The sequence below is a fragment of the Calypte anna genome, chromosome 3 (assembly GCF_003957555.1).
Source record: "Calypte anna isolate BGI_N300 chromosome 3, bCalAnn1_v1.p, whole genome shotgun sequence".
Taxonomy (NCBI): domain Eukaryota; kingdom Metazoa; phylum Chordata; class Aves; order Apodiformes; family Trochilidae; genus Calypte; species Calypte anna.
In genome coordinates this window covers 86,638,561-86,665,848 of record NC_044246.1, presented here as the reverse complement: position 1 = coordinate 86,665,848, position 27,288 = coordinate 86,638,561, and the positions used below count along the sequence as shown (strand labels likewise).

At 35.5% G+C, this 27,288-nt stretch overlaps 1 protein-coding gene across 7 annotated transcripts in view; it reads left to right on the top strand.

Moving 5' to 3' along the window:
- FAM135A (family with sequence similarity 135 member A) overlaps positions 1 to 27,288 on the top strand; it is an 86,736-nt gene that overhangs the window by 48,565 nt on the left and 10,883 nt on the right. For 6 of the 7 annotated variants that reach the window (XM_030447397.1, XM_030447393.1, XM_030447390.1 and 3 more), the window contains 11 exons: positions 879 to 956; positions 3,031 to 3,080; positions 4,239 to 4,394; positions 9,029 to 9,102; positions 9,407 to 9,561; positions 9,815 to 12,137; positions 14,412 to 14,572; positions 16,275 to 16,366; positions 18,376 to 18,473; positions 22,152 to 22,303; positions 24,198 to 24,308. In XM_030447397.1, coding sequence (XP_030303257.1) covers positions 879 to 956; positions 3,031 to 3,080; positions 4,239 to 4,394; positions 9,029 to 9,102; positions 9,407 to 9,561; positions 9,815 to 12,137; positions 14,412 to 14,572; positions 16,275 to 16,366; positions 18,376 to 18,473; positions 22,152 to 22,303; positions 24,198 to 24,308 — 3,450 coding nt within the window. The remainder of the gene's footprint in view (positions 1 to 878; positions 957 to 3,030; positions 3,081 to 4,238; positions 4,395 to 9,028; positions 9,103 to 9,406; positions 9,562 to 9,814; positions 12,138 to 14,411; positions 14,573 to 16,274; positions 16,367 to 18,375; positions 18,474 to 22,151; positions 22,304 to 24,197; positions 24,309 to 27,288) is intronic. The other variant, XM_030447392.1, reaches the window with a different exon arrangement.

Genomic DNA, 27,288 nt, shown 5'->3' with positions numbered 1-27,288 from the left:
GCTTGAACAGAAATGCTCAAAATAAATACAAGAAGAGAAAATTACTACTTACATTAAACATTCATGTGCATAATATCCTGACAGCTTGTTCCCTGTGGGTTTTTTTTTACTTTTTAAGTCTCTGCAAGAATTACTTTTGTTTTCTTATTTGTTAATCTTTCTTTCATTTATTTCAGTAATTTTGTATATACATTGTTATATCAACTGTCCCAATAAATAACGACTAATAATGTGAATATTAATTATGCTGTTATTACCTTTTGCTCATGAAAAATAACTAATGCTTGCCACTAATGCTAATTTTTCTAAAATCCATAAACAGTATACAGAAAAATCTGTATTTCTGTGATGTCTATAAAGTAATCAATGCTCTCTAAGCTTCACAAAATACACAGCTGTTGTTTGTATTTATTTTTATTTTTTAAGTAAATGAACTGTTTTATAGTGAAGTTTAAATGGGCTCTGTAGAAAGAACTCTCAAGTCCTATTTAAATCCCAGAGTTGTCATTCTTTTGTTTCAAATTATTGTATCTTTAATTTTGCTTCTTCTATTTGCTTTGCTGTTGCTTTGTCATATAATTTTAACACAAGACAGACATTTTGCAAAAGCATGTGCAGACAGCTGTTGGACTCAATAGCTGTAATTCAGTATTTAAGTATAACTGGCTTCAGGAAATAAAAAATGCTAGCTTAATGTACATCACAAGTGATATTTAATCTAGAAACTACACTAAAATTATATGCTTTCATGTACTGATCTAACTGCACTAATTGGTAGGCTATCAGTAAGGTTTTTTTACTAACTTTAGGCAAATAATAAATCACAGATGAAAAAAGGAGTGTAGTAACTAGTCATGTGTGTGCAATCCCTGTAATAGCCAAGGCCAGCATGCAGGTCCTTTATGAACGCCTTCTCAGAAGAAAATATCCACGCACCCAGAGAGACGCCTACCTAGGTATGTTTTCAAAGCAGGTGATACAACCCCTCAGATTTTTATTTGTAATATAAAATTTTCTTATTATTCTTATTAATAATAGAAAATATTATATTCTTTCTGTAAACAGGGACACTACTACTTCACCATTCAGCCATAGTGAAGGTCTGATGTGAACTCTGATAAATCTGCAGAATCGAGCAACTTATTTCTAGGCTGAATATAGATAATAAAATGAGAAATAATTACTGGCTTTTGTTCAGTGTTGTTCTGTTTAATAAAGAGTGACTGAAGAGTAGTCATCACCATTTAAACATAATAGCTAAGAGGGATGCTTTCATGTGATTCTTCACAGTTTCAATTTTTTAGATCATTAAAGAGCAATACCTTTACTTCATGAGAAATCTTTCGGATAGGTTTTGGTATCTCAAGGCTTAATTCTTCTAAAGTGCACACTAGACATTCTCAAAGCTTAAGTTGCATTTGTCCATATCTAAATGGCCAATTCTCCCTTTGGAGAGTGTCAGTCTTGTCCTAATGCTGGACAAAAGACAGAAGTGCTGTTAAAAAACAAGGAAGGTAGTGATGGGAAATGAATAAAATGGTAGGTCATCATTTTAATAATCTTAGTTTTTTTAAAAAAAAACAAACTATTTTGTAGCAAGGACAGCAAAAAATCTCCCAGATTACTACTGTAGAATGTTAGTATTTAATTTCCTTTTATCTTGTACTGTCTACTCTGGTTTTGTTTGTGGTATATTATCGTAGTTTGGGATTTTCCATAATAATTTTAGACTTCAGAGGCTCAGATGTTGTTCAAAGCCTATTCTTAATTGCAGAGTGACAAACAAGATAAATGATCAATATTGTGTCCCCAAAGTAGTACCATATCTTAAATTGTTTTCATATATTTTCAGAATAGTTATCAAGTATTCTTTACCTATTATAGGTGTATGTAGTTTCTTTCAAAAACATTTTCTCACCTGTTTCTAAGAACCTCATGAATGTTTGCACTTTGCATATTTTCTCAGAATTTTTGAGTTGTTCAAGCTAATTTCTTTGGCATTAAATTGAAACCTAAGTATAATGGATACAGTTAATTGAAAATCAACATAAACTTACCAAATCTAGGTGGTATCATTTGAAAGCAAGTTGAGTAAATACATCATTGTCAATCTGTAAACCTTGTTTAATTATGTATATCCTAAATTTATTAGTGTGGGTTTCAAGGCATGTTTTGTTGTTGTAGGTTATTTCCTTATTACTGTGTTTCAAAAACGAATTTATCTGTAAATATTTGTTACAGACAAGTCTTGGGTTTACAAATTGTTACCGTGGTACTTGTACCTCAAATGTGGAAGGAAATCAAGACAAAGTACTAAGTTATTATTTAATTGATATGATTTCCTTGAGTAGAATAGGAAAGATAAACAAGGAAAAACATCTTACTTGAAGGAATAAGTCTGTTTTCTTTACAAGTAATTTAAGGTACAGAGCCAGTGTAAGCAGCCATGCCGTGGAAGCTCTTAATATTGAGCTATTGAGATAAAGATCAATGAAAAGATTTGTTTAACTAACATACAATTCATCAGACTGTTTAATTTTTGTATCTATATTCATGCAGACTACAAATAAGGTAAATAATGTACTGTGGAAAAATAGTGTTGAAATAAGGTGTCTCTAGAAAATCTGAGTTAAAAAAGGAATTGTGTTACCTTGGTTGTGAATGATGACATTGCTAATGACAGCCCTCAATGGGTAATCTGCAAATTGTATCATCTAAGTTACAGTATTTTCAAGTACAATATTGAATGGAAAATCACAAGATAACGTGATTCGTGATCATTATACTTAACTGCAAACTTTTTTTTATTAATCATATTCTGCCCACAATTTCAGAAATTACTAAGAAATTATTTCAATGGGATTTTGTAATTTACTTGATTTAAAGTTGATCGTGGCACTTAATATGTCTTCAAGCTGTATTTGATGGGCTCTTTCCATTTAATGTTTTGTAATTTTTTTGTGAGATAATTGGTTTTACTCTGCAACTGGGAAAGTATGTTTTTATGGATATGTCCTCTCCTCTTTCCAGAAAACATAGATGTAGAAGTTCGTCTTACAGAATTGTGTGAAGAAGTAAAGGTACTTCCTTTTTTTTCATGTATTAATTAAATGAAAAACCTATAATAGTAGAGTATACTCATTTTGTATGGTACTTGAGAATAAGCTCTCTGTTTCAGTGATATCATCCTGTCTGGTTTTGGCCAACACTTGTTTCTGCTCTCCCTCATTCAAAAAAAATTTGCTCAGCTGACTGCAAACCATAGTTATTGATCTAATGGCTCAGCATGCTGGTATTAGCAGTGGCAACTTTTATATATCATGAAACTGGAGATTCTAAAATGGTGGTTCACATTTTGAAATTTCTGCATTTATAGTTTGAGTTCTTTGGTTTTGGTGGTATCAGTTAATAATGTTATGGAAGATCTAAGAAGTGGTAGTCAGTTGTACCAAAGAAGGAACTCCAAGCCATGCTCTTATCTGGAAAGACTTGTGCTGTGTCTGTCTCCTCATGATTACTGTGCATTCTCAAGGAAATACTGAATAATTCAGATTACTTAGATTTGTCTCCCTCCGTAGTCAGAACTAGCCCCAGCTAGTTTATAATTTAGTTGTGACAGCAAAGTTTAAAGCACAGGATTTAGAACTTCTTGAAAGATTGTCTATGCTTTGCTGTTAAGTTGGGCCACATGCCCAGCTTTTGCAGTATAGTAAACTTACCTTCCATTACTGCAGTAGGAGTATAACTGCAAGGCAATATAATAGTGGCTTTAAAAAGATGTCATTTGTATAAATGGAAACAGAGCTGTATAAAGGGAAATAGCACAGTTGGGTCTCCATGGGAAACTAATAATCTTACTTAATTTATAAACTTTTTTTTTTACTTTTATATAGCTTCTATGAATTTTGTTAGCATCTCCCTTAGCTTGCTAAAGTATGTTTATGTTTTTGCCTTTTCTCCTCTCTCGTCTTTTAAATGGTTCTCATAAGAATTTCTTCCCCCTCTTCAGAGCAACATAAACCAATGTTATTGTTGAGACATAGATCAGTTTCAATTAATAACATAGATTAATTTGATCCTTATAGTCAGGCTCTAAAATTGTTGTTCTAATGGTTCTAAGTTCTAATTACAAGTTGCTTTTTAAAATAAGATACTAATATAAACTACTTCCTTAGTTTTTTGTCTGTACTTTCACAGTCTCATTTTTTAATTTTGTAAATATTTTTTCCTAACTTCAGAAAATGGAAAATCCTGATGAACTGGCAGAACTGATAAATATGAATCTTGCTCAACTTTGTTCACTTCTAATGGCTCTCTGGGGGCAATTTCTGGAGGTCATTACCTTACAAGAGGAGGTCACAGCATTGCTAGCACAAGAACATCACACATTAAGGGTAAGTATCAACTCTGGTGTTATGAACCCTAGTACATTCATACTCTTACTAGGACAGATTGTGGAAATGTATATACAAATGAGACTCCAGTTCCCATTATTTGTAGTGTTGCTTGGGAAAATTTGTTGGAATCATAAAGACAGACATTGTTATTTCATTTGTTAGCTTCCATAACATGTTGCTGAAACTTATTCTTGATATGCAATACATGAAATACATTATTTATGTGTATGAACCAATTTATTCATTGATTTTCTGCATAAGAAGTGCTGTTCAGAATGCAAATAGAAGTCTGTGGAATAAGATGTATTTGTGGGTAATAGTGTATTTTTCTGCAGGAGGCATGCTTAGTGCCCACCCTGCAATTTGTTTCTCTACTGCACTAGCAGGCTGCCTGTTTACATCAGAAAACAAAATGTACTTTCCTTTTGAATAACAAATTTATAATATTCATAAGCTTTGAAAAAGCTCTTAAATGAGATTTTTAGAAAATAAGAGATATAATGGAAATCATCTCACATGAATGTGTGTACGTGTAAAAATATACATAGTGAGTACCCGAGTTCATTAAAACAAAAACAAATGAAAAGTGATGCTTTTAAAAAGTGACCCCTACTCATCAAACACACAGCTTGATCTTCAGGTAGCCTGTCACCTCTAATGTCTGACATTGCAATCTATGCATTATCTCTCACACATGTTTTAGAGTAGGTCATAATAGGAGATTATTTGGAGATGCATCTTGTAAAACCTTTTGCAGAGAGCTGGTTAGACAATCTGGTTAAGGACAACATGTTATCAGTGCTTTGTCATAGTCACAATCCCAAACAATGGCTGCTTTAAGGCTTTGGTTCTCAGGTACTTCATGTGTCTCCCCAGCATTTCTGTTTCTTTAATAAAAACCCTTTCTGTTCTGTTTCTGGAGGGGAAACTGATTGTGAAGGATGCAGACTGTGGCCTTACAGACTTAGTAAAGCACATCATTTAATGAGGGAATCATAGTGTAAATGATGGAATTGCCTTTTCTGGAGAATAAATGGAACTTTTAGGAAGCAACACAAGGCTTATTTGTTAGATGTGCTAGCCATAGGAAAGTATGATCATTTTACAGGATTTCTAAGAATCTTACCCTTCTGGGCTTTTTGTGTAAATTGTGGAATGCTTCAGGTTAACTGGTGGAAGGTATGAAAAAAGAACATTGTCTTGCTTAATCTGCAATTGTGTTCAGCTGCTGGTATGTTACTGTTTCTACAAAATATACATTTAATCAAACAAAAAAGTATTAATTTTTATTCTTACTGATGCAATGTTTAAAAAATACATACTAATAATGAGATGTACTTAGGTTCTTAAATATCATTCTTTAATTTTTATCTGATCCTAACGCTAAACTGTGGTTATTCTAGGCAATGTAAATCAAAGTGAATTATAGTTATGGGAATTTATATATTCTGCATATTATAAGTATTTCTGTGGTGCTTTACAGTTTTCAGTAAGAGTTCAATTACTCCTTTTTTTAAAAGAAAAAATAAAAATTGACTTTGCACTTGCAGTTTTCCCAGTTCCAGTTGCTGTAAAGTTCGCTTCTTTTGTTCTGTGTCAGTATGCATAAAAAAACTTGTTTCAAGCACATGACATAAAATTTTACCACTTTAAATAACAATAACCTAATTGTTTTTAATAATTAATAATTTTAATAATTAATAATTTTAATAATTAAACTTTACTTTTCTCTGAAGCTTACAAGTTTTTTAAGTTGAGCCCAGAGGTTACTCTTATAATTGAAAAAGTTGAGCTTATTTTATCTTTGAAAGAAGTGGCTAATTGCTAAGTCTTCTTGAGTGCTGTGGTTACTGGATACTATGTTATCTACTCAAACATCAAAGACTAAAAGAGGTGCAAGATGTGGGTAATCTTAAACTTACCTTTTCTTTAGCACCTGATAGTGAAGAGCAAGCAGGCTGACTCTGAAATTCCAATAACATGGCATCAAGAAGAAAGTTCTACCTGAGCCAGCTTACAGAGAACCAGCAATGTGTTTTTTACTTGATTTTACAAACACTGATCTGCAAATGTGACACTTGTTTTCTTAACTCCAGGATGTGAGGAGCTCATGCAAATGCTTTACATATACTTTACTATACTTAAATTTTATACTTTTATACTTTAAAATTACATATATATATATAATTATTGTATATGCAAAACAACATAGCTCCACTGGGCTTCCCACATAGCAGTAGACCAGGAGCCAGTAATCTGTAAATTCAGTAAACCTTTAAATTGAAGAGATAATAAATTTGAGCCCTGATGTTTTTAAGAGCCAGTTTGGTTGTTGATTTTGGATCCTGTTTTTTAGTGCTTATTATAATAATTTGTAATTTTTATTAATACTCCCTTGATAATTTATACTCTGAGGGTTCATATAAACTTCTCTGGGGAAACCTGAAATGATCATGTTTCACTAGAGGCATTATTGTCACATGTGAAATAATGCAGACTTTCTAGTTAGTGAATTTAGTAGAGATTTGGAAGATGACCTGCTAATTCTCCTCTGGAGAGAATAACTATCCTTTCTGGAATTAAATTTTTGTAGTATAAAAAATTCTGTTCTTCTAAATCAACATTTTATTTTGGAGATTGATACTCTACTTAATGCTAATTATCTTTTAATTTTACCTTTTCATCTTGCAATATTTATAGACTATATGCTCCACAGGAAACTTTTCTGTGGGAAATTTCTGTTTTAGGGAGTCACACATTTTACTGGTTTAGATATTTGTGTTAAAATACCAACTAGAAATGCCTGTCATCTCTGGTCAAATTACTTTAACCCTCTTTGCACAGTTGCTTGTATTTCTAATTATTATTGTTAGAAAATAAACTTCTAATGAAGTAATATAGTTTAGGTATTTAAAATTATTCTTTTACTTAGTTTACTTAAGCATTTAAATACTTAGATTTTTCAAATACTTTGGCTATTTTTGCTATTAAGCACTATGTAAAGAAAGCAGAAACACTTTACATGTTCATCAGCTACATTAAAGTTGACAACTACATTTTATTGAAAAAACTGATAGGACTATTTTATTTGATAATTAAGAAAAGTTTGCTCACTAACCTAGTTCACCATTTTGTTCCATAGTGACATCTTCTGGTAGGTCTGAACATGCTCTTCCAACATTATTTTGTTCAGTTTGGCTAGTCCTAATATCATAGAATATATATCTGAAAGATATATAACATATGTGTGTGTGTATGTATAGATATATATCTATATTATATAAATGAGAGCTAAGATCTCAGACTGCTACTTAGGAGTGTGCAGTGACTCAGTAGCAATTCCACAGTAATTTTTCTGCCTTAGTTTTCCTCCTTTTCTGTGTACATTGGGAGGACCATAAAAACCATAATTTTGGGAAATCCATAGGGATTAGGAGTAGCAGATCCAGTTTCCTCCTGCAGAGTCATTGTGGAGTCTGCCCAAGTCGGTAGCGCCTGAGTCACCAGCACCATCTGGAAGTTGTTCCTGTTCTGCCGAGTCTGTTTAACAGCATCCTAGCAAATGCCTCAGTCCTTCTGTTTGTTAAGCACTGACTAAGCATAATAAACTGTTGTTGGTTTGGGGTTTTTTTCTCGCCTTAATATTGATTTATGTGGGCTTTTGGTGCTTTCTTTCAATTAGTTTTATGCTGTTACTGTTACTCTAAGAGATGTCTGGAGATGGTAATCAGATTTTCTTCAAAAGCACTGGAGTTACTTAATTACAAATGGGATTTATTGCAAACAAACAAAAAAGAAAATCCTTCTTTTTCTGTTCAAAAGAGTGGCAGAATTCCACAGTTCTGGTCTCCATATAACTCCCCTTATGCTATGTGATAGTGATTGCTTTTACCCTAAGTCAAAAGCACCATGCTTGCCTCTTGGAAAACAATCCTTTTCTTGGCTTGAACCACAGACATGCACTAATTGGTCAATATTGCTGTTACTATTTTATTTCCTATTACCTGATAGAATCTTTAATTCATTGCTTATTTTAGAATTACAGCCAGACCAGTCTTCATTATCAGGTGCTCTAAAATGTAGTTTTTAACCTGTGAAATTGTCTTGAAGTCTTTTGTATAAGAATCTTCTCCCCTTCAGGGGGAAAGATTGGGGAAAACAGAGAGGAATACTTTCTAATCCCATGTGTGTACACATAAACTCCTAACGTAATTTCTGAAGGAAAGTAATTGCATCATTTGTGGCTGTGTCTGGTTATTGCTGAGAATGGAAGTTGCATTTACAAAGAAGTATCAAACTTTGTGTTTGTTTTTTTTTTACTCAAAGCATTTTCCTTCACTGTTTGTGGATGATATTGCTGAGATTAATTTCATAAATACAGTAAATTTAATTCTGGGAAATTGGGACTTTAGGACAGGACTTTAGGTTTCTAGTGGAGGTTGGAAATTGAGGCTTTGCTGTTTGTGGTTTGGAGTTGTTTCTTTTTCTTAAGCACATTGAAAAATTATTTTTTTGCTTTTTAAATTTACTGTATATATAATACATACAAAGTATTAACACTGCAATGCTCCTATATTTTAAAAAATAATATGTAATATAAAGTAAGCTCTGACTTCATTTGGATCTTGCAGGTGCGCAGATTTGCAGAAGCATTCTTTTGTCTTGAACATCCCAGGCAAGCTGCCCTTGCCTATCAAGAACTGCAGTGAGTAGCCTTTTGGAGTGCACAGTATGTAGCATGTAGTACTGTTATTCTACTGCTAATGTTATGTAGAAATACTGTCTTGCAAAAATACTTAGATAAGAAGTTCAAGAGAAAATTATATTCTAAATATATATTTGAAGCTTTTTAATGAAAGTTATATAAGTTACTAAATAATTATTAAAGCTATTAAGTAATTAGTAGAAAAGCTTCCGCTAAAGTAAATTATAATACTGCTAATTTCTGTTAATGTAAAAGTAAATAGTTCTTTTTTTTTTCCGCTTATGACTACTTCCTTCTTTTTCAGTGCTCAAAGTCATCTACAGATGTGTGCAGCTATCAAAAACACTTCTTTCTGCAGTTCTCTTCCACCCCTCCCTATTGAATGCAGTGAACTAGATGGAGATATGAACTCCTTGCCCATAATCTTTGAAGATCGATATTTAGATTCAATTACTGAAGGTAAACCCACTTCATGTGCAGGTTTCTTTTTTGAAGAAATTAACAAAGAATATACATACCTAAATATTTTTCTTTAACCTTTTTACTGGCTTCACAGTACATTTGTTTGCTAGGAAATGTTTCATTAGTTTGAGTTTTGAGGATGTGAAAAGTTTTATAATTAATAGTGTTTTATAGCTCCAGTTACTTGCATAATCTTGATGTAAACAATCTTTTTTTCTTATTTTTTTTCCTTGCTTTTTTTTGGTGAAAGATCTGGATGTACCCTGGCTGGTAGTTCAGAGTCTTCCAAGGTCAGAGTCCAGTAAAGTGGATAAATTTGAAGCTGAAGAAAGTTTTGTAGCGGGTTTTACCAGCCCAGAACTGAAAATAAGGCCTGCAGGTGCCTCCAACCTTTGGCATTCAGAGAGTGAAAAGACGCTAATAAAAACTTTGAAAGGGAAAAATGAAGATGCAAATAAATCCAAAGTTAAGGTAACTAAGCTCATGAAAACAATGAAACCTGAAAATGCAAAAAAAGTTGTGAAACAGAACTCTAAGGACTCTGTAGTCTTAGTAGGCTACAAATGTTTGAAAAGTGCAGCACTGGAAGATGCCTCTAGAAGCTCAGAAGGCAGGCCTTCATATGCTGCTAATGAAGGGCTGGACCCTAAATTAGGTGGATTTCCTTGTGATACAAAGACCTGCACCAGGCAAGTAAGTCAAAGAGAACTTCCAATTCTGCCATCTGGAACTGAGGAAAAGACTGCCAAGATTGAAGGTGGCCAGCCAGGTCCGGGTAGCCCTGTGCACTGTGAAGATGTGGGGTTTTTTGGTAGACTTACTATCTCCCAGACAGATGCTGGAACTTTACAAGCAGATAGTGCTCTACAGCCCAGAGATACACTTGGAGGTTGTCATGGAGCCCAACCAGCTTCCTCAGGAGTCAGGACTATTGAGGTCAAACCAAGTGATAAGAATCTCTGTCAAGGGGAGAGAGTAACTCTTCACATTGGATCCTGGGCTGATTTTCCGCTAGATGGAGTACAAGGAGAGAATTTGAAGGCACCCAGTATTCAGACTTCAGAATCCAGAAATAAATTGAATTCAGGAGAGCAGGAACCAGTGCTTGAAAAGGAAGATGTCCAAGAAGGAAACTTCCAACATACCAATGACAGCTTGACAAAAATGAAAAATAATCAGCCTACTCTTTCTACAAAAGAAAGTCAGCTTTCTACAAGTGGAGATGTGACTAAATTACCAGATGTTAGTGTGACATATGCCTCTTCTAGGTTTTCAGATTCAGGTGTAGAAAGTGAACCAAGTTCTTTTGCAACTCACCCCAACCCTGATCAGGTTTTTGAAAATGTTCAAGGGCAAAGTCCATACAATGGTGAAAAAGCATTTCCTCAGCTTTTACTAAAGCCAGACTGTGCTATAAAAAATGCAATAGAAAGCCATTGCACTGAGAGTACCAGCGCTGTAAGTGAAATACAGTCATCCTTGACATCCATAAATTCTCTGCCTTCAGATGATGATGAACTGTCACCTGATGAGAATTCAAAGATATCTGTTGTACCTGAATGCCAGTTAAGTGACAGTAAAACGGTATTGGATCTTGGAGCAATTGATTTCCCAAAATGTGATGACAGTAAAAAATCAAACATCAGTTTGCAGCAACAGTGTGTTGTATTTTCAGGGCACTCGGATAACAAAACTCAGTCTGTACATTCCTTGCTCTCAGGAACAAAAAATCTTGTACCCCCAGTTGTTTCAGATGAGGATACACCTACTGATGTGAAAAGTCACAGCCCACAGTCACACCTTGGCACAACTTGTCTGGACTCTCATGACCTTGAAAGGCACCTTAACACTGGAGAAGAAACAGTTAAATTGCATTTGGAAGTTTCTTGTATGGGTGAGCCATCTGTTGTTTCAGGTTCTTCACCTGTAAATGTGGTATTCGAAGCTGAGAAAACAAACAAAGGAGAATGTGACAAGCCTTTAGATCTAAAGGAGACAACTGAAGAACTGTCAGTAGCCAAAACAGAAACTGGTACAGATAATCCTTCTCCAACCAGTAGTACTGACATAGTAACTCAAGGACTTGTTGAAAACTATTTTGGCTCTCGAAGCAGCACAGATATTTCAGATATTTGGCCTATGGACAGCAGCAACCCTGTTAGCCCACAAAAGGAAGCATATGAAAAGCAAATTATTTGCTCTTCCCAACAAGATGAGGAAGAAGAGGAAGATCAAGATCAAGAAATGATTGAAAACGGGTATTATGAAGAAACAGACTATAGTATATTAGATGGAGCTTCCAGTGCTGTCCAGGATCATGGCTCAGCAGGAGAAACAGCCCCAAGATCCGAAAGGATCGATAGTGGGCATCTGCGAGATGGAATGAGTGTGCCTCCTGTCTGCGCTCCTGGTTGTCTGTCTTTCCCCTCTTCTCTGAGAGACTCTCCTTGCAATGTTATCTGTTCTTCAAGGAATAAATCTGATGCAATCACACAACAGCCAGGCAGCACTTCCTATAGCTCAGTTTCATCTGTTTCCTGGTATGAAAGCTCCCCCAAACCTCAAATGTTAGCGTAAGTGATTGTTTTAAAACAAAGTTTATTACTTTTAGAAATTATGTTAATATAGAATAGAAAGGGAAAACAACCATGGTTAGGCCTCAGAGTGCCCCCAAGGCTGTGGCTGGTGGATTCCTCATGGTCAAGTAACATCACATTTTAGATATTCAAATAGAAAAAAGTGTTTGCACTGAATGCATTCTATCAGTTATCTTGTAATTTCACGTGGTTTGACAAACTTCAAGCAAAACAAGATTATTTTTTTGTTTGTTTCCCTAATATGCTCCTTTTAAAAAAATAATCTTAGTGCTGAAAAGTGATGTCATAATGAGCATTAAAACATTGTTTTATGGAATGGAAACTGTTTAAAGAGTAATCCTAGAAAAATATGCTTTGACTTTAAAAACCAAAACGTTCTGTAACTGGTTGTCCATCTAATTTGTTAAGTCAAGTGAATGTGCCATGCTAGCCAAGGTGACAGCCTTATTTTTCAGTCTTAAGTTCAAATATCCAAAATATAACACCTCAGAACATAGTGCTCTGAATTGCACTCTAATTTGGATACAAGGAAAGCCAAGTGTAGAGGAACATCAGGGATCCCAAACTGTACCTTTCCTTACTGCAGACATAGGGGTTTCTTTGTTAACCTGCTGCTGCTAACTGAACATGGGAAGCAGCAGCTTAATATGTTGTATTGGAAATAAAATGTTGCTTTAGAAGAAAGGATCATTGAATTGGTTTTGCTGGAAAAGATCTTCAAATCCAAATGTTAACCTACACACTATGAAGTTCGCCACTGAACTATGTCCCTGTGCACCATATCTATACATCTTTTAAATACCTCCAGGGATGGTGACTGAACCGCTTCCCTGGGCAGCCTGTCAAAATGCTTGACAACCCTTTCAGTAAAGAAATTTTGCTTAATACCCAATCTAAACATCCCCTGGCACAACTCCAGGACATTTTCACTTGTTCTGTCACTTTTAATGGGAGACCCAACACCCACATCACTACAGCCTCTTTTCAGGTAGTTGTAGAGAGCAATAGGGCTTAGAAGAGAGGTAGAAACAAGGAGAGTACTAAACAGGTAGAATAGATACAAGGCCAAGTAGTTTGTGGTAAGCAGCTGAGAACAGGAAGAAGGTGGTGGAAGAAAAACATGTCAGATGTGATTAGAAAAGTAGCTTCTGAAATACTGGAGAGGGGATACTGGCATGTCGTGGGAGGGATGAAAAGCAAAGACTTTAGGGTGTTCTGTAACAATAAAAGAAAGAGGGAACCCAGAGTAAAATCAAGGAATTGGCCTTGGAGGAAAGCAGAGTCTCCAGGAGCATGGGATAACTGGGATTCCAGAGGGTATGGATCTACTTCATAGAGAACCGACCTTGGTTCAGTTCAGAAAACTTTTAGTTCAGAAAACATGCCTTGAGTACAAACTAACTTCTGCTGTGGAGTGATAAGACCAGCTGCCTGCAGTGGTTTCTGTTTAGGCTGGCTTCACTATGGATTGCTCTTGCCAGTTAGCAAGGAATGAGCTGAAGATAAAGCTGGGAAAATAGAGAACAAAAAGAATGAGGGGAAGGCAGCAGGCAGAAGAGAATGGGATAGAGCATGATGCTGTGAGGGATTACGTGGGACAGGTTAAGGAAGAAAGGGAGGAAAGCAAGGTACTCCTACCATTTAATAAGCTCAGCTATCAGAAACCATGTGATGTATGCCTTATATATAATAGCTAAAAGATCAGAGGTCTGGATCTAGCTTCTTCTGAAGCAAGTTACATAGCCTACCACAGTGCTTTTCTGGTGAGCAGTTGCAGCATTAGCTCCAATTCTTTACTGACCCTAGTAAGCAGGTTTTAAGTTTGGCAAGGATTATCAAAGCTCACTTGAAATCTTTACCTTGACTTGATCGGTTATAATTCCTGTAATTTTGTTACTACATTTAAAACTATTTCTTGCTCAACTAGACTAGAACTAACCCAGAGTCTTCATGGGTTTCAGAAATGATTCGGTTTGCAGTGATGCTCAAACAAGGGAAGAGAGTAGAGCTTGGAGTATGGATTTTATTACACAGAAAAAGAGACTGTAGGAATCCGCCACAAAAGTGTTTTGAGGAACTGGCTTGTTTTGTGATGACAGTAATTTGATGAATACATTTTCCTTCCTATCAGTTACATAAAAGACAAAGTGAAAAGACAGTAGAAAACTCTTAACCGGGAGACTCTACATTTGTCTGGCAGTAGTAAAAGATATTTTTGGTAGTGGTTTTTATCATATGGTTTTGTTCCAGTTTTCTTCAGGCTAAGGAAGAATTGAAGCAGCTGAAACTTCCTGGATTTATGTATAGTGATGTTTTCAAACTGGCTTCTTCAATACCTTATTTCAGTATGGAAGAAGATGACTGTTCAGAAGAAGGAATACATCTTATAGTCTGCGTCCATGGCCTAGATGGTATGCTGGGAAATGTGGTACTGAATGAGACAGTAATTCAGGTTACCAGTCAGGTTTAGCTTTTGTCGTTTGAACTCTGAACTGAACTTCTGAAATGGGTTCACCAGAGGGAAATGGGAATCTGACATTGTACTACTACCTTTGACAATGTGTTTCGCTAGAATCTTTTAAATTAAGAATTTTATGTAACATTTGTCTTGACTAAAATTTCAATGCACGTAACCCCATATTGTGCCATAGTTTGGATTAGGTACAGCTTCCAGTTTTTTATGTCATATGGGTATTTGTCTGTATTGCGGTAGTAGAATGAAGTTACTAACAAAACAGTTCTGTTTAGAATTGGTGATTTTACATTGTCAGGGAAAACATGTGTATCTTGTTAGGAAAAAGATAGTGTGTGTAAAATGCATTCAAATGTTTATAAGGTTTTAAAAGGTTAGATTACTGTATCACAGAATGGCTGCGGTTGGACAGGATCTCTGGAGATGGTCTAGTCCAGCACCCCTGTTCAAAGCAAGAGTCACCTACAGCAGATTGCCCACGAATCAACCCAGTTGGATTTTTTTATATTTAAAGAAATGGAGACACTACTGTAGTAGAAATGAGAAAATTAAAAAAGGATTGGAAGTTTTAAATAGCTTGAATATAGTAATCTGCTCTTAGTTCAAAGCATATGTGCATGTTAAGAAATAATATCCCCTCTAGTTAAGATATTCAAAACTTTCTGCCATTAACTTTTTTGTCTTTTTTTGAGAAGTTTCTTAAATCAGCAATGTAAGGTAAGGCAAGAGAGCAATAGAAAGAATATTGAGCTGGACTGAAACTGCACAGCCATCATGTTCATTTTTCAATTTCCTAAGCTAAAAAAGAAATTAAAATAACAGAACAGCTTTTCTTCCTCTGGGCAGAAAGAAGCCTTTGTTAAGCACTTTTAAAACAGAACTCAGAAGTATTCCTTCTTACTAGTGTAGATGTTCAAGTGCTATTGTGTGCCTACAACTGACACAGAATTTAACTTGGCCAAAAACCTGTTGTTAAAAGCATCTATCTTTGAAGCCTTAGAAAATTCCACATAGTTAGAATTTCTTCTGAAGTGTCAAGTTCATTCAAGTTCTTCCCCGTCAGAAACAGATTTAAATAAAAATCTTGTTCACTTAGAAAGCCCACTCTTTGTTTAAAAGCATACATAATCTTTTATGTAGAGAAATCTTCAGGATGCTAGTTAAACAAACATTCATTGTCATAGCTACCAGTCTAAATGTGCCTTTATTTGCTGACAGTCAACTCAGCCTTTTTATTCTGTGAAAACATGGATGATTTGCCCTTCTTTCTTCACTGAATTTTTTAAACTAACTCTGAATTCTTTCATTTACTTTTATCAAAGTTAATTAGGTTTTCAGGAATATAATACTCACAGAGCTATGTATTGGTTGGATACGAAGACAAAATCAAATGTGACTTCCTAAATCCGTGCTTTTTTAAAACCGTGTCTGCTTGAATGTCATTTTTATAGACCATTTTGTCACTACATTTGTCATTGCAGTTTATCTTCCCAAGTCTTACTGAATTTTAATTAGGGCTGAGAATATCATTAGCTGTGTTTAAATATAAAGCTGTGCTGTAGGTTCATTTCAGTATTTTAAGTGCTTCTATTGCAAGTTAATTTCACAGTATCTAACTCTTGATTGTTTTTCCTTTTAAGGTAACAGCGCAGATCTAAGATTAGTGAAGACTTACATTGAGCTAGGGCTGCCTGGAGGGAGGATAGATTTTCTTATGTCTGAAAGGAATCAGGTATTTTCCAAGAAAAAATATTTTTTTGTAAAGCAATAAGCAGTGTACGTGTTTAGACTTGCTTATTTAATGGCACTATCAAGTTACAGTTTACCACATTCTATATATTTTTATTGTATTCTCATGGAAGCCATGATTTGACCCGTGGCTTGCATTAAAGTAATTACAAAACCTAGTATGAAATGGAAATATATAAGGAGTAACATTAGTTGCTGCCATTTTGTTGTATGTACTGATATCTCCTAAGTTCTCAGCATTGTCTTTTAAGATTGTAGATGAAGTGCCTTCGATTTAAAAGTGATGATAGTGAAAACAGGTGTGGCAAGAAAGGAGATCTGTTGTTCACAGGATCTGAGAAATACAAGATAGCTGTCCCTTGTTCTATTGTCAATGTACTGAAAGATCCAGACCATGGACCAATACCAAGTTACCTCTCGTGTTAAACTTTTGTGAATTTTTATTATTTTCAGATGAAGTAAACTTGAAAAAGCACTGAAGATCAATATTTACTTTTTATGCATGTGTTACATACTATATTAGACATAGTTCAGGGGATGAATTAGAACAAAGTCTCTTCAGTGTCTCAAAACAAAGTTTCAATTAGTGCAGTAATGTTTTTATGGTGGTAGCTGCTGGGATGCTTCGTGAAACAGACTGGACAGGCACCAAATAATGCTTTTTTTTTTTTCTCTAGTCCAGTAGTTTTTGGCAGTCAGCTGTTCTGTGACTTTCAGATGTGAGAATTCCACAGAGACCACTGAGTGTAATAGCTACTGGCAGACTTTTCTCCTTAATGATGGGTGATTCTTTCTGAATGTTTTTATTTCCAGCTTCCACTGCCTACAATTGAGATTAATTCTATGGTTCATATATGTTACTAATTCCGTTTCAAAAAGGAGATTTAAACAAATCTTCCTACAGCTTGTTTTGGAAAGCACATAGTCAATACACATTCCCCATTTTCTGCTTCAGTTAATTTTTTTATAAACAAGTATAATTTCTCCCTCAGGAGGCAACTGAAGAGACTTAGTCCACACAGTATTTCTCAGGATTACACGTGAAAGAGTTCCTGGTGATCTGTTATATCCTTCCTTGCCCACTTTCAAATTTCTTGTCATTTAGAACAGGATTATCATATCTAGACTGGGCATTTAAGATGCTTGTGCACTATAGGTGTATTTTATACTGATGTTTTCTTTCCTTGCTTTCCTAATGTATCTGATTATATAGAGTGCAGATGTATATATTAATGTTTGCATATATTTTTTTTCTTTTCATTTCTTGCCATTTTGCCACACAGGCTATATATATATATATACATATATATATATATATAAGGTACTATAAGGTTTTGCTGAAATTTTGGGCAGTTCCAGATTTTTCTATCCTGAATATTTGGTTTTGTCTTCAAACGATGACATCTCATCTCCTTTTTCCCTTTCCAAGATCATTTATCAGTTTGCTGAATGCTGCAGATTTTAGTACAGATCCTTTGGGACTTGAGTTGAAAGTTTTAGGCAGTCTACCTGTTTTTTTATTCTTTTATTGCTGATAGTTTTAGAGAATCAGCTATGAACTGGGAATAAGGCTTTAAAGATTTATTTTGTTTTGAATAAACAGTACTAATGCAGGCACTGATCTTGAAGTAATTGCTTCATTTCTATGTCATGGGTAGTGTGATGGAGTTCTGAATATGCATCTTTTTCACTACAGATAAGTTTGTACAGGGAAAGGCTTAGAAATAAGGCTGGTTCTGTAATGTTAAGATTTGGTCTGGTGTACTAGAAGAAAGTCGTATGGTAAAGTGTGTATCATTTTACTCAAATTTACAAGAAAAAAACTTTAAAAATTATATTAACTAGCTGTAGTATTTGTATCCAAAGTTAATATGGATGATTTTATTTGTGTGCTGTTGATCAAAACATTGGGGAATAAGAGTTCAGACTGAATGCAGAATTTATATTGTTGCATTAGAAAGTACAGTTATTTTTTATTTCTTTATTTTACAGAATGATACCTTTGCTGATTTTGATTCCATGACAGATCGCCTTTTAGATGAAATTATCCAGTATATCCAAATTTATAATCTAACCCTTTCAAAAATCAGGTAATATCTGTTCTATGCTTTTTATAGAAATAAACTTAAAACTAGAATCCTGTGTTCTGAACTGATGCTACGGAGGAAACCAAAAGATGGGAAAGAGAGCTTAAGGGGGGGGAGGAGTAGGGCAAAGGAGGACAAAGGAGAGGGAATTCCCATCTGGAAGAAGACTGAGCAGTGTTAAAAGTTCACCCAACCTTGTTGATGGTCTAGGGCAGAGTTAAGTATTTAAGGAACTGCTGTTCTGTGCTCAGAACAGATCCTGCATGGCAGGGTTCTGAAGAAAAACAGGTATTTTGATTAAGTATTAGAAAACTAATAGCACTGTGTCCAGATAAAGCTAGCTTGACTTTATGGCCTCTTCACCAAATATGACATAGCAGACTATCTTGTCTGTCCTGCAGGGAAATCCCATCTTATCCGTGAGGTTGAAGGGTAGCTGCATGAAAATAAATATTTCATCATTTTGAAATTTTCTGATTGTTCCATCTCCTAAGAAGTCTATTTTACATCTTAAAAGAAGGCTCACCACAGTCTATCCATTCCTGTTGCCTTTTTTGATTACTTCCCAGGAATACCTGTTCCATTTTTTTTCTGAAAGCAGGATACACCGAGCAGACACTTTTATTAGCACAGAGGTGTTGCTGGAGTTAGCTGATCAATAGATTCATAGATAGGAGGAGCAAATTTAAGACTTCATCTTTTTATTTAGGCATCATCAAATTGTATATCTGGAAGGTTTTTTACTTGCTGGTCACGTGCATTTCCCAAGCATTTCTGCATACTCATGTGTTTGATAGGCCTTATTCACCTAGAGAAAACATCTAACACGTTTAAACATAATCTCACTTTTTAAAAAAATGCTTCTATTTCTAGTTAGGCAGCATTTGACATAGTTAATTTCATCTAAATTGATAATTAAAAAAAAAAATCCCCATGGGATGTTACTTGTGTTATGCAGACAGCATGTTAGCATACTCGGGGTGGGAGAGAACCAGTTATCCACTCATACCTGTGCCAGTTAATGAATCTTTGAAATAAGTCAAAGTGCTTAATCTTAGTGGTTCAGATTTTGAGTATGTGTGAGGATAGAAGTTGTTCCAGGTCATCACAAAGAGAAGAAATAGACCACATGCTCTTACAGTGTAGTTTCAGAAACCATTCTCCTCATGTCAGGTTTTCACCAAATTTCTGATAGCCTGTACTGAAATTTCACCTTAGGTGGATTATTCAGCTTGTCAGCCTCTTCCCTAAGTAACATTGGCTCACAAAAAAGATGCCATTTTTAATGCAATGTGTATGTTAAAACACCTATTCACTGTTTCTGCACCTTTTTAATTATAGGTCTTGATAGATTATTTTTTTTCTTCCATGATTTGTTACAGTTTGACAGAATTTGTCTTGTGTTAGCACAGAATAGTGAGGTGTTACTGTGTCTAATTTGCAGAATGATCTGAACTGGTAGATTTGTGCCATAAGGCACATATAAATACTACAGTAATTCTACTGCTTAAGTGTTAATGAAATCTTGTATTCAAAGGATGGTAATATTGCCACCTACTGTTCAGAAATGTATTGGTTTTGCAGAGCATTCCACAGCTGCAGGTATCTGAAACAGTCAGTAGAATGGTTTACTGTTTTTTCCTACACTTTCAAAACCTTTTTGAAGGGTTTTCCTGTTTCCCTTTTTTTTTTATTTGAGCAAATATTTAAACCTTTCTCTATGATAAAATAATATTAAGGCTTATTATGTGCTCACCTAAATCTCTGAATTGGAATATTGCCATAACCTCTGTTATTTTAAAGTCTTTGCAATTGAAGAACATGTGTTTAATCTTTGAAGTATGTTCACATATCTAGTTGTGAGCACCTTTTTTTCTCAAACAGATTTTTCCTGTTTCTGAAGTTTTGGCTCAGGTATGCCCATAGTATTGAAGATCACAGGATTGATTGGATCACTGATTTTTTTTTCCAGTGATAAAACTGTCCATTGTTATGGTAAAATATAGGTGTTTCTCATCCTTTTATGACATTTAGTAAATAGTGGATGGAATGTCAGAGAACATCTCTGCTAATGCTCAGATCTCCTTTAGAAAATAATCTCTTTTACTCAAGAGCAGTTCTGTGATGCAGATTATCTTCAGGATAAACCACTCACTTTCTGTGGACATTTACTTATTCCTAAGGAAATCTGCAGTTTTATTTTTCTTGTGTGAACAATATGATGTACACTGAGAGAATGTTTTTTAGTATTGAAGAGAGTCAGCAACTCAGTATTTTGTTTTGCAAATGCACTGCCTTTGTGCTGACAACACAGGATACATATCTTTCATTTCTAAATTAGTTAGGCAAACAGCAAGCTGCTGCAAAGAATTTATGGTACTACAGAAGTTTTGAAAATCTAGTACTAAAAATGAGTGGGAATAATATACATACAAGCTTGAGGAACAAACAGCCTATTCTGTCACAGATATGTAAAATTATATCAGAGTTTAGGAGTATACGAGTAGCCCTGCCATTCCATAACCTCTTAGATTTTTTTTAAATTTAGCTTTAAATTGGAATTTTCAGAGTCAATATTCCTTGTTTGCAAAGCAAATAAATAGTCAAGTAATTTTTTAGCACTGTATGTTACACAGATATTGCTAGTAGCTTTGGGTTTTTTTATTTTTATTTTTATTTTTATTTTTCTTGAAGGATTTAGTGACACAGAGCAAATGGGAAGGATCATCGTATGGGTGTAATGTGGCATATATATTATCCAACCACCATAGTTGTACATACATTTTTGGATGGTAGTTCATTCTCTCCATGTCCTGAGATTACACTTGTAAAAGTGGAGGCACTTTCTCCTTCTAATTTTTTGAGTCTTATCTCTACCATATCCTCTTTAAGTCAGTGCCTAGGATGGTGTGTCCTGACATCAGCAGGGATCTGTAAGCATGACTGCATAATAACTAAAATTGCTTACTTTGTAGTGTTCCTTCTAAAGAAATGTGTTATATAGATTTGTGGATATGACACTAGGCACTTCAGTTTTAGTAAGTATTATTCTTAGATATCTGGAGCTAAAAAGTCCCATCCATCTTTTCTCTAATTGGCTTAAATAGGGAAACAACTAAATGTAGTATTCTCCTGGCAAACAGATATTCTTCAATTGTTTCTCCCAAGATGGTAATCACTTATTTTGGTCCAGCTGCTAAGCAGATATGAGGTGTTGCTTCTATTTTAAAGTAATCAGATTCAGTTAAGTAATTGTTTCCCCTTATAGGACTACTTCTGGAATCCTTGTCTACTAGGTTGTTTCAGTAACTCTCACACAGTTGTCATTCTGTATTGCCATTACCTGCCACATTAGTAATTTAATCAGTCATGCACAGCTCATAAAATATTTTCTGAATATTTGGTGCTGAGGGAAATCCAGCCAGAAATAATCTTATTTTTGGGTGGGATATGCTGTTGGAAAGGTAGTCTGTTTTCACTAGTGTTTCAAAAGCAATGTATGAAGTAATTCTGGAGCTATATTTTCTGTGTGACCTAAAATACAGCCTCTGAATGTAAACTTTTAATTTAAATTTTTCTTATGCTCTTTCATCTTTTTATTATACCAGTTTTATTTTTCTCTGTTTAGAAGAAAAGAAGATTGACATCAAATTCTGTTATACTGTTTTTCTTTCTGAACAGCTTTATTGGACACTCACTGGGTAACTTAATAATCCGTTCAGTGCTGACAAGACCACGATTTAAATATTACCTCAACAAACTTCATACCTTCCTGTCTCTGTCTGGACCACATCTTGGTACCCTCTACAATAGCAGTGCTCTTGTTAATACAGGTAAAATAATACTTTCAGTAGTATAAGTTTAGGGAACATTTTGTCTTCAAAGTGCACTTAGCAGTTTCACATGGGGTGCACGTTTTTCATTACTTTGATTATGAGAAAGTGCATATTTCCTTGTCATTAGAAGGGTCATAAAAATGTTAATAGAAGGATATGGTTGCCAGAAGATGTTGTGCTGTGTATTTGAATCAGGTTGTCAGTTACACCATAAAAAAACCTCAGTTCTAATGTTTTCAGCTCAATATATTATAAACTGAATTTTAATATACTTACTTTTCAAAACAAGTATGTACCATGCATCAAAATAATTTTTCATTACTGTCTCAAAAATGTCTTGCAGTAAATCTTACAACCTAGAGTGTGTTTCTACACATCTGTTTCTACCTTTTGAATACCTGTTTTTCTAAAGATTACATGTAGCTCTAGGAGAACTTGTACAAACTGCTGACTTCTCAGATTTTTAAATGAAAACTTGCTTCTTATATCACCACCTGTCTTGGAGAGCCCAAACCCAAAATACTTATTTTCACTAAATGTGAACACGCTCCTTAAACTTTTTAGAAACACTAAAAAATCCATTGCTCCATTTAGTTTTAGTTTATTGTTTTATTATTTTGTTTCATACAAAACTGAAGAGTAAAAACTTCTTCACTCACATGTGCTGAGTTTAAGAAAAGTGGGAAGGAGTTGCTGGCTATCTGGAATTACTGTTGGAATTCATAGAAGCCAGGGGGAACATGAAAGCTCTTTGAATTTGGTTGAATTGGTACCATTTCTAACACTTAGTACACTTCCAGTGAGGCTAATGTCATGATTAAGACATCTACAGTGTAGTTCATTATGGGCACCTTCTGGGTATTTAACTGAGCATATCTGTGGACAGTTTTTTTCAGGTATTTAATCTATAACTGAATCTCATCCAAATCACCCAGAAGTGTTAGCATTACTTTCCTGTTAGAAATGGAAGTTTTCCAAGATACAAAGAGGCAGGGCTGTTGGCATGTTTATATAATCACCAGCAAATGACTTCCATTTAGCTAAGGTTAAAGCCATCAATGTAAAATCCAGAATATATTCACTAAAAAAAAAAAAAGTACTTCTGGAGTATTTAATCTCTTCCACAGTTGAAGTATGTACAAAATATCCTTTTCATGTAGTAGTCTTTGTCTACATTTCAGATTCCTTAAGATTTTGAAAAATACTGAGGTAATAATAAGTAATGGTTATTGAAGTCTGAACTACTATGTTTTATGTGTACATTAATGACCTTCAGTAAATTTCTTCAACAAAAGGTGAGAGCTATTTCCTTGGAGGTTGAATCAAGAGATTCTTGAGGCTGTAAGGGCTTGGTTGCTTGTTTTTCTTTTGCTTGGCAAGGGAGAGAAGATTTTCTGAAAGGCTAGTTAGCCAGCTGGCTTTGCTCATTGACTAATAAAGAGGATACAGCATCATAGAAAATATCTTATTTTCTTCCTAGAAATTTGTTTCATTTGTTCAAGCTATATTGAATGGTTCTGTAAATTTACTTTTAGAAATCTGAGAAGTAATGCTTGTTGTTTAGTGCTCTATATATTTCAACATGAATATGTTACAATATTCTGTAAAGTTTAAAATATATGGCTAGCTTATAGATGTCTTTTCATTTTTTGTGATAATACTTATTTTTTCTAGAAAAGCATATACATTAGTGGAAATAATGTATGCTGTATTATATATAGACAGGAAAGAATAATGAACAAAGATTTTAAATGTTTGTGAGCCTGACAGTGGTGACATGAAAAATAAGACTAACACCTGAGGAGATAAATATGTGCACTTTATATCTTAGGTTTAATTACTTTTCATATCTTATGGTTGGTCTATACTCAAGTTGTACTTAATCATGCAGGATTGTGGTTTATGCAGAAGTGGAAGAAGTCTGGTTCTTTATTGCAGTTGACATGTCGAGACCATTCAGATCCACGACAAACATTCTTATACAAACTTAGTAAAAAAGCAGGTAAGCTTTGTTTTAATACTTACTGTCTTCTAAAGGCCAGTGTACGTAAATGTGAATGGTAGACCTGTGTTTCACATGTACAAACATGTGAATGGGAATTTTCCCAACAAGTTCCTGTCTTGGGTTATATGAGTTACTTTGGATCTGGTTCCATATTCTTCAAGTAAAATAAACAATAAACCAATTCTGTTGCAGCAATGGACCATTGATTTAATAAGTTGAGCAGAAGTTCTGAGTGCAGCTGTCACTGGCCCGGCAATTAAACCGAGTAACAGACGCTCTCTATTAATCTCTCTCTCCTCCCTGTAGTGAAACGAGGCAGCCAGGTGCCACTAATTGCCAGGTAGTGGGCATGATCTTGTGTCAAGCCCACCTGTGCCTGGATTAGGGCGGGCCCCCACTGTGCATGAGCAGGACCAGGGGGCCAATAAAAGGTGAGTCCTGAAGCACAGGGTCAGCTCAGTCCTGAGCAAGCCAGCAGAGAGGTCAGTCGCTCTTAGAGCAATAGCACCGATCCAGGCTAATCAACCCTGAGGGTTATAGGCTCAGAGCACTACTTGTGAGTCTCTGCTGGAATACCTGGTTGGACCTTGAAGCACCGTTCCCTAAAAGAGGTTTGTCTTGCTACACTTCCCTGATAAAGAAAGGAGAGAGAATAAGGGAGAGAGACTTATGGAAACTAAACTACACAACTTTAATGAAACAGTAATGATAAATAAGAAAAATTACTAAATATATACAAATGTACAGGAAAATGGATACCACGTTCCTCCCCCCTTTTCCCCCAATAACTCTCACGTCACCACCGAGGCTGCAGGGCAGCCCTGGGAAAGTCCAGGCTGGACTCCTGGAGTCAGCAGCAGTCGGGAACTGGAGGCAGGAACACACAGATATGGGCTGGCATGGATCAGGAGCACAGGCAGACAAATGGACGGGATCCTTCCAGGATGCCGGGTGAAGGCAGGGAAGCAGGAAGGGCAGGCAGCCGGAAGCTGGAAGCAGGAAATCATGGCTTGGCCCTCGTGATCCCTCAAATTTATGCTGAGTATGACGTATATGGGATGGAATACTCTGGTCAGTTCTGGCATCTATCTTGTCCGTTCCTCCCCAAAGGAGGGCTGCAGGTGGGACCTCTTTACTCCTTCTGGAGGGTAAAATTCCTCAGAGCTGAGCAGTGTCCTTGGCTCTGCATACCAGTCTCTAGCAGTAACTATAAACAGCGAGTGTTACCAGTCCTAGAAGCACACACTGTCTGAGAAACTTACTATTAATTTCAGCAAGTGCAACTACTTACAAGAGACTTAGCTAAAAGCAAAAGTACAAGACAGAAAATCACCTTTATCCTGGCCCAAACCAGGACAGCAGCCACTGTGCTGCAGTGTATGTGTATATATATATCTGTATCTATAGGTATCTGTCACCTTCCTCCTGAGCCACTGCAGCCAAGCCATTTCAGTGTGATCAGTCAAGTATATCTACTATTATTTAGGATTACCTGTTTCTGTATCTTTTTTTCTTACCTGTTCTATTAATGTAAAATTCTGCTTTAAAGTTTTTGCTAACCTGTCTTTTACTTCCTCAGTAAGATGGTCAGGGAAAATAAAAACTCATTTTGAACAGATGTTATGAGCTTCTGAGAAGTTAGACAATGGGTGCTGGGTAAGACTGTAGGACATGCATTATAGAGATAATCACATTAATTACTCAAGTTGTTTTAAAGAATTTGGTATTCCTTGGTCTTATGTGTAGGTATCTCAGTGTGATTAGATGCTGTTATTTGACTATTGTCAGTTCTAGAAATATGCCATATTTTCTGATGACAGGTATGACAGGCTGTTCGAAAGACTCAAAGAGAAGCGTATTAAGAATCACAATATCCATTTTCAGACTTTGCTCCTGATCAACTGTAGCAGGAACCTAAAAGTCTTAGAGCTCAGTTTCCGTTTTCTACCTTCAGTAAGATAGAAAGAGCTGTATTTTGGGTGATGGCCTCATACTGTCTTGTTTCCAGGTCTTTCAGTGAGCTTGGCGTGAGGGAGAAGGAAAGGTTAGAGTAGAAGATGTGTAAGAAGTTTGATAATTTTATTTAAGGAGAAAAAAGGCAAGCTGTATGCTTCCCTAGAAGAGAAGGAAGAAAGTTTTCCTTTGAGGGTTGCATTAACATATGCTGTGTACACTGTAGGTGTTGGTGGCTTTAACTCCTGCTATCTGTACCAGGCACACTTCTGTCCTGCTGTCTCTGTTCATTCAGTGAGCATACAGTATTGGCTGTACTTGACTCTTGAACACCAGATAAGAGGAGTTTGGGATTCTCCTGACTGTACAGTTTCTCTTCAGATTTTTGATGCAGAGAATTCACATACTCTTTAGTCTATAAGGGTTCTAAACAGATTTTTCCAGGAATCACTTTAACCCAGGCAGTATGCAAGAAGTTGACAACACTGGTGAGAAATACAGCCCTAATTTTGCAACATCTGTTGATTTTCCTGATTCTCTAGGGAGAGGTGTCTGAGATGGGGAAACATCTCTTGCTGCTTAGTATGGTGTCTTCTTCAGTTGTGCAGCTGGTAAAAATCCCTAAGGCAGCAGACCTGGCTGCTGTTTCAACTCTGATGTGGCCTGGTTGGTTTTGAGATTATCCCAAAAAGTGGCTGTGGATCTGGCAGGAGACGTTTTGAGGGTTTTAGGTCTCAACCACATTTTATGGTCATTTGTGGCTCAAGTTCTCAAACTTGCCAGAGAAGCATTCTGTTAAACACATTGTCATGTTGGTTAACTCCCTAAGTGGATGAAGAATACGTTCTGTCAGGCCTTACAGGTGAAAGTGCAGTTCAGTGTCTCCTCTTCTGCCCTTAAAAATAAGCTCCAGATGCTTAGCACCATCCAGAAGCAAGAGATTTGAGCTCCCAGTCATTCTCTGTGTTAAATCCTGAAGCAGAGTTAATACCAGAACAATACCAAACACATCTTTGGTAACTCT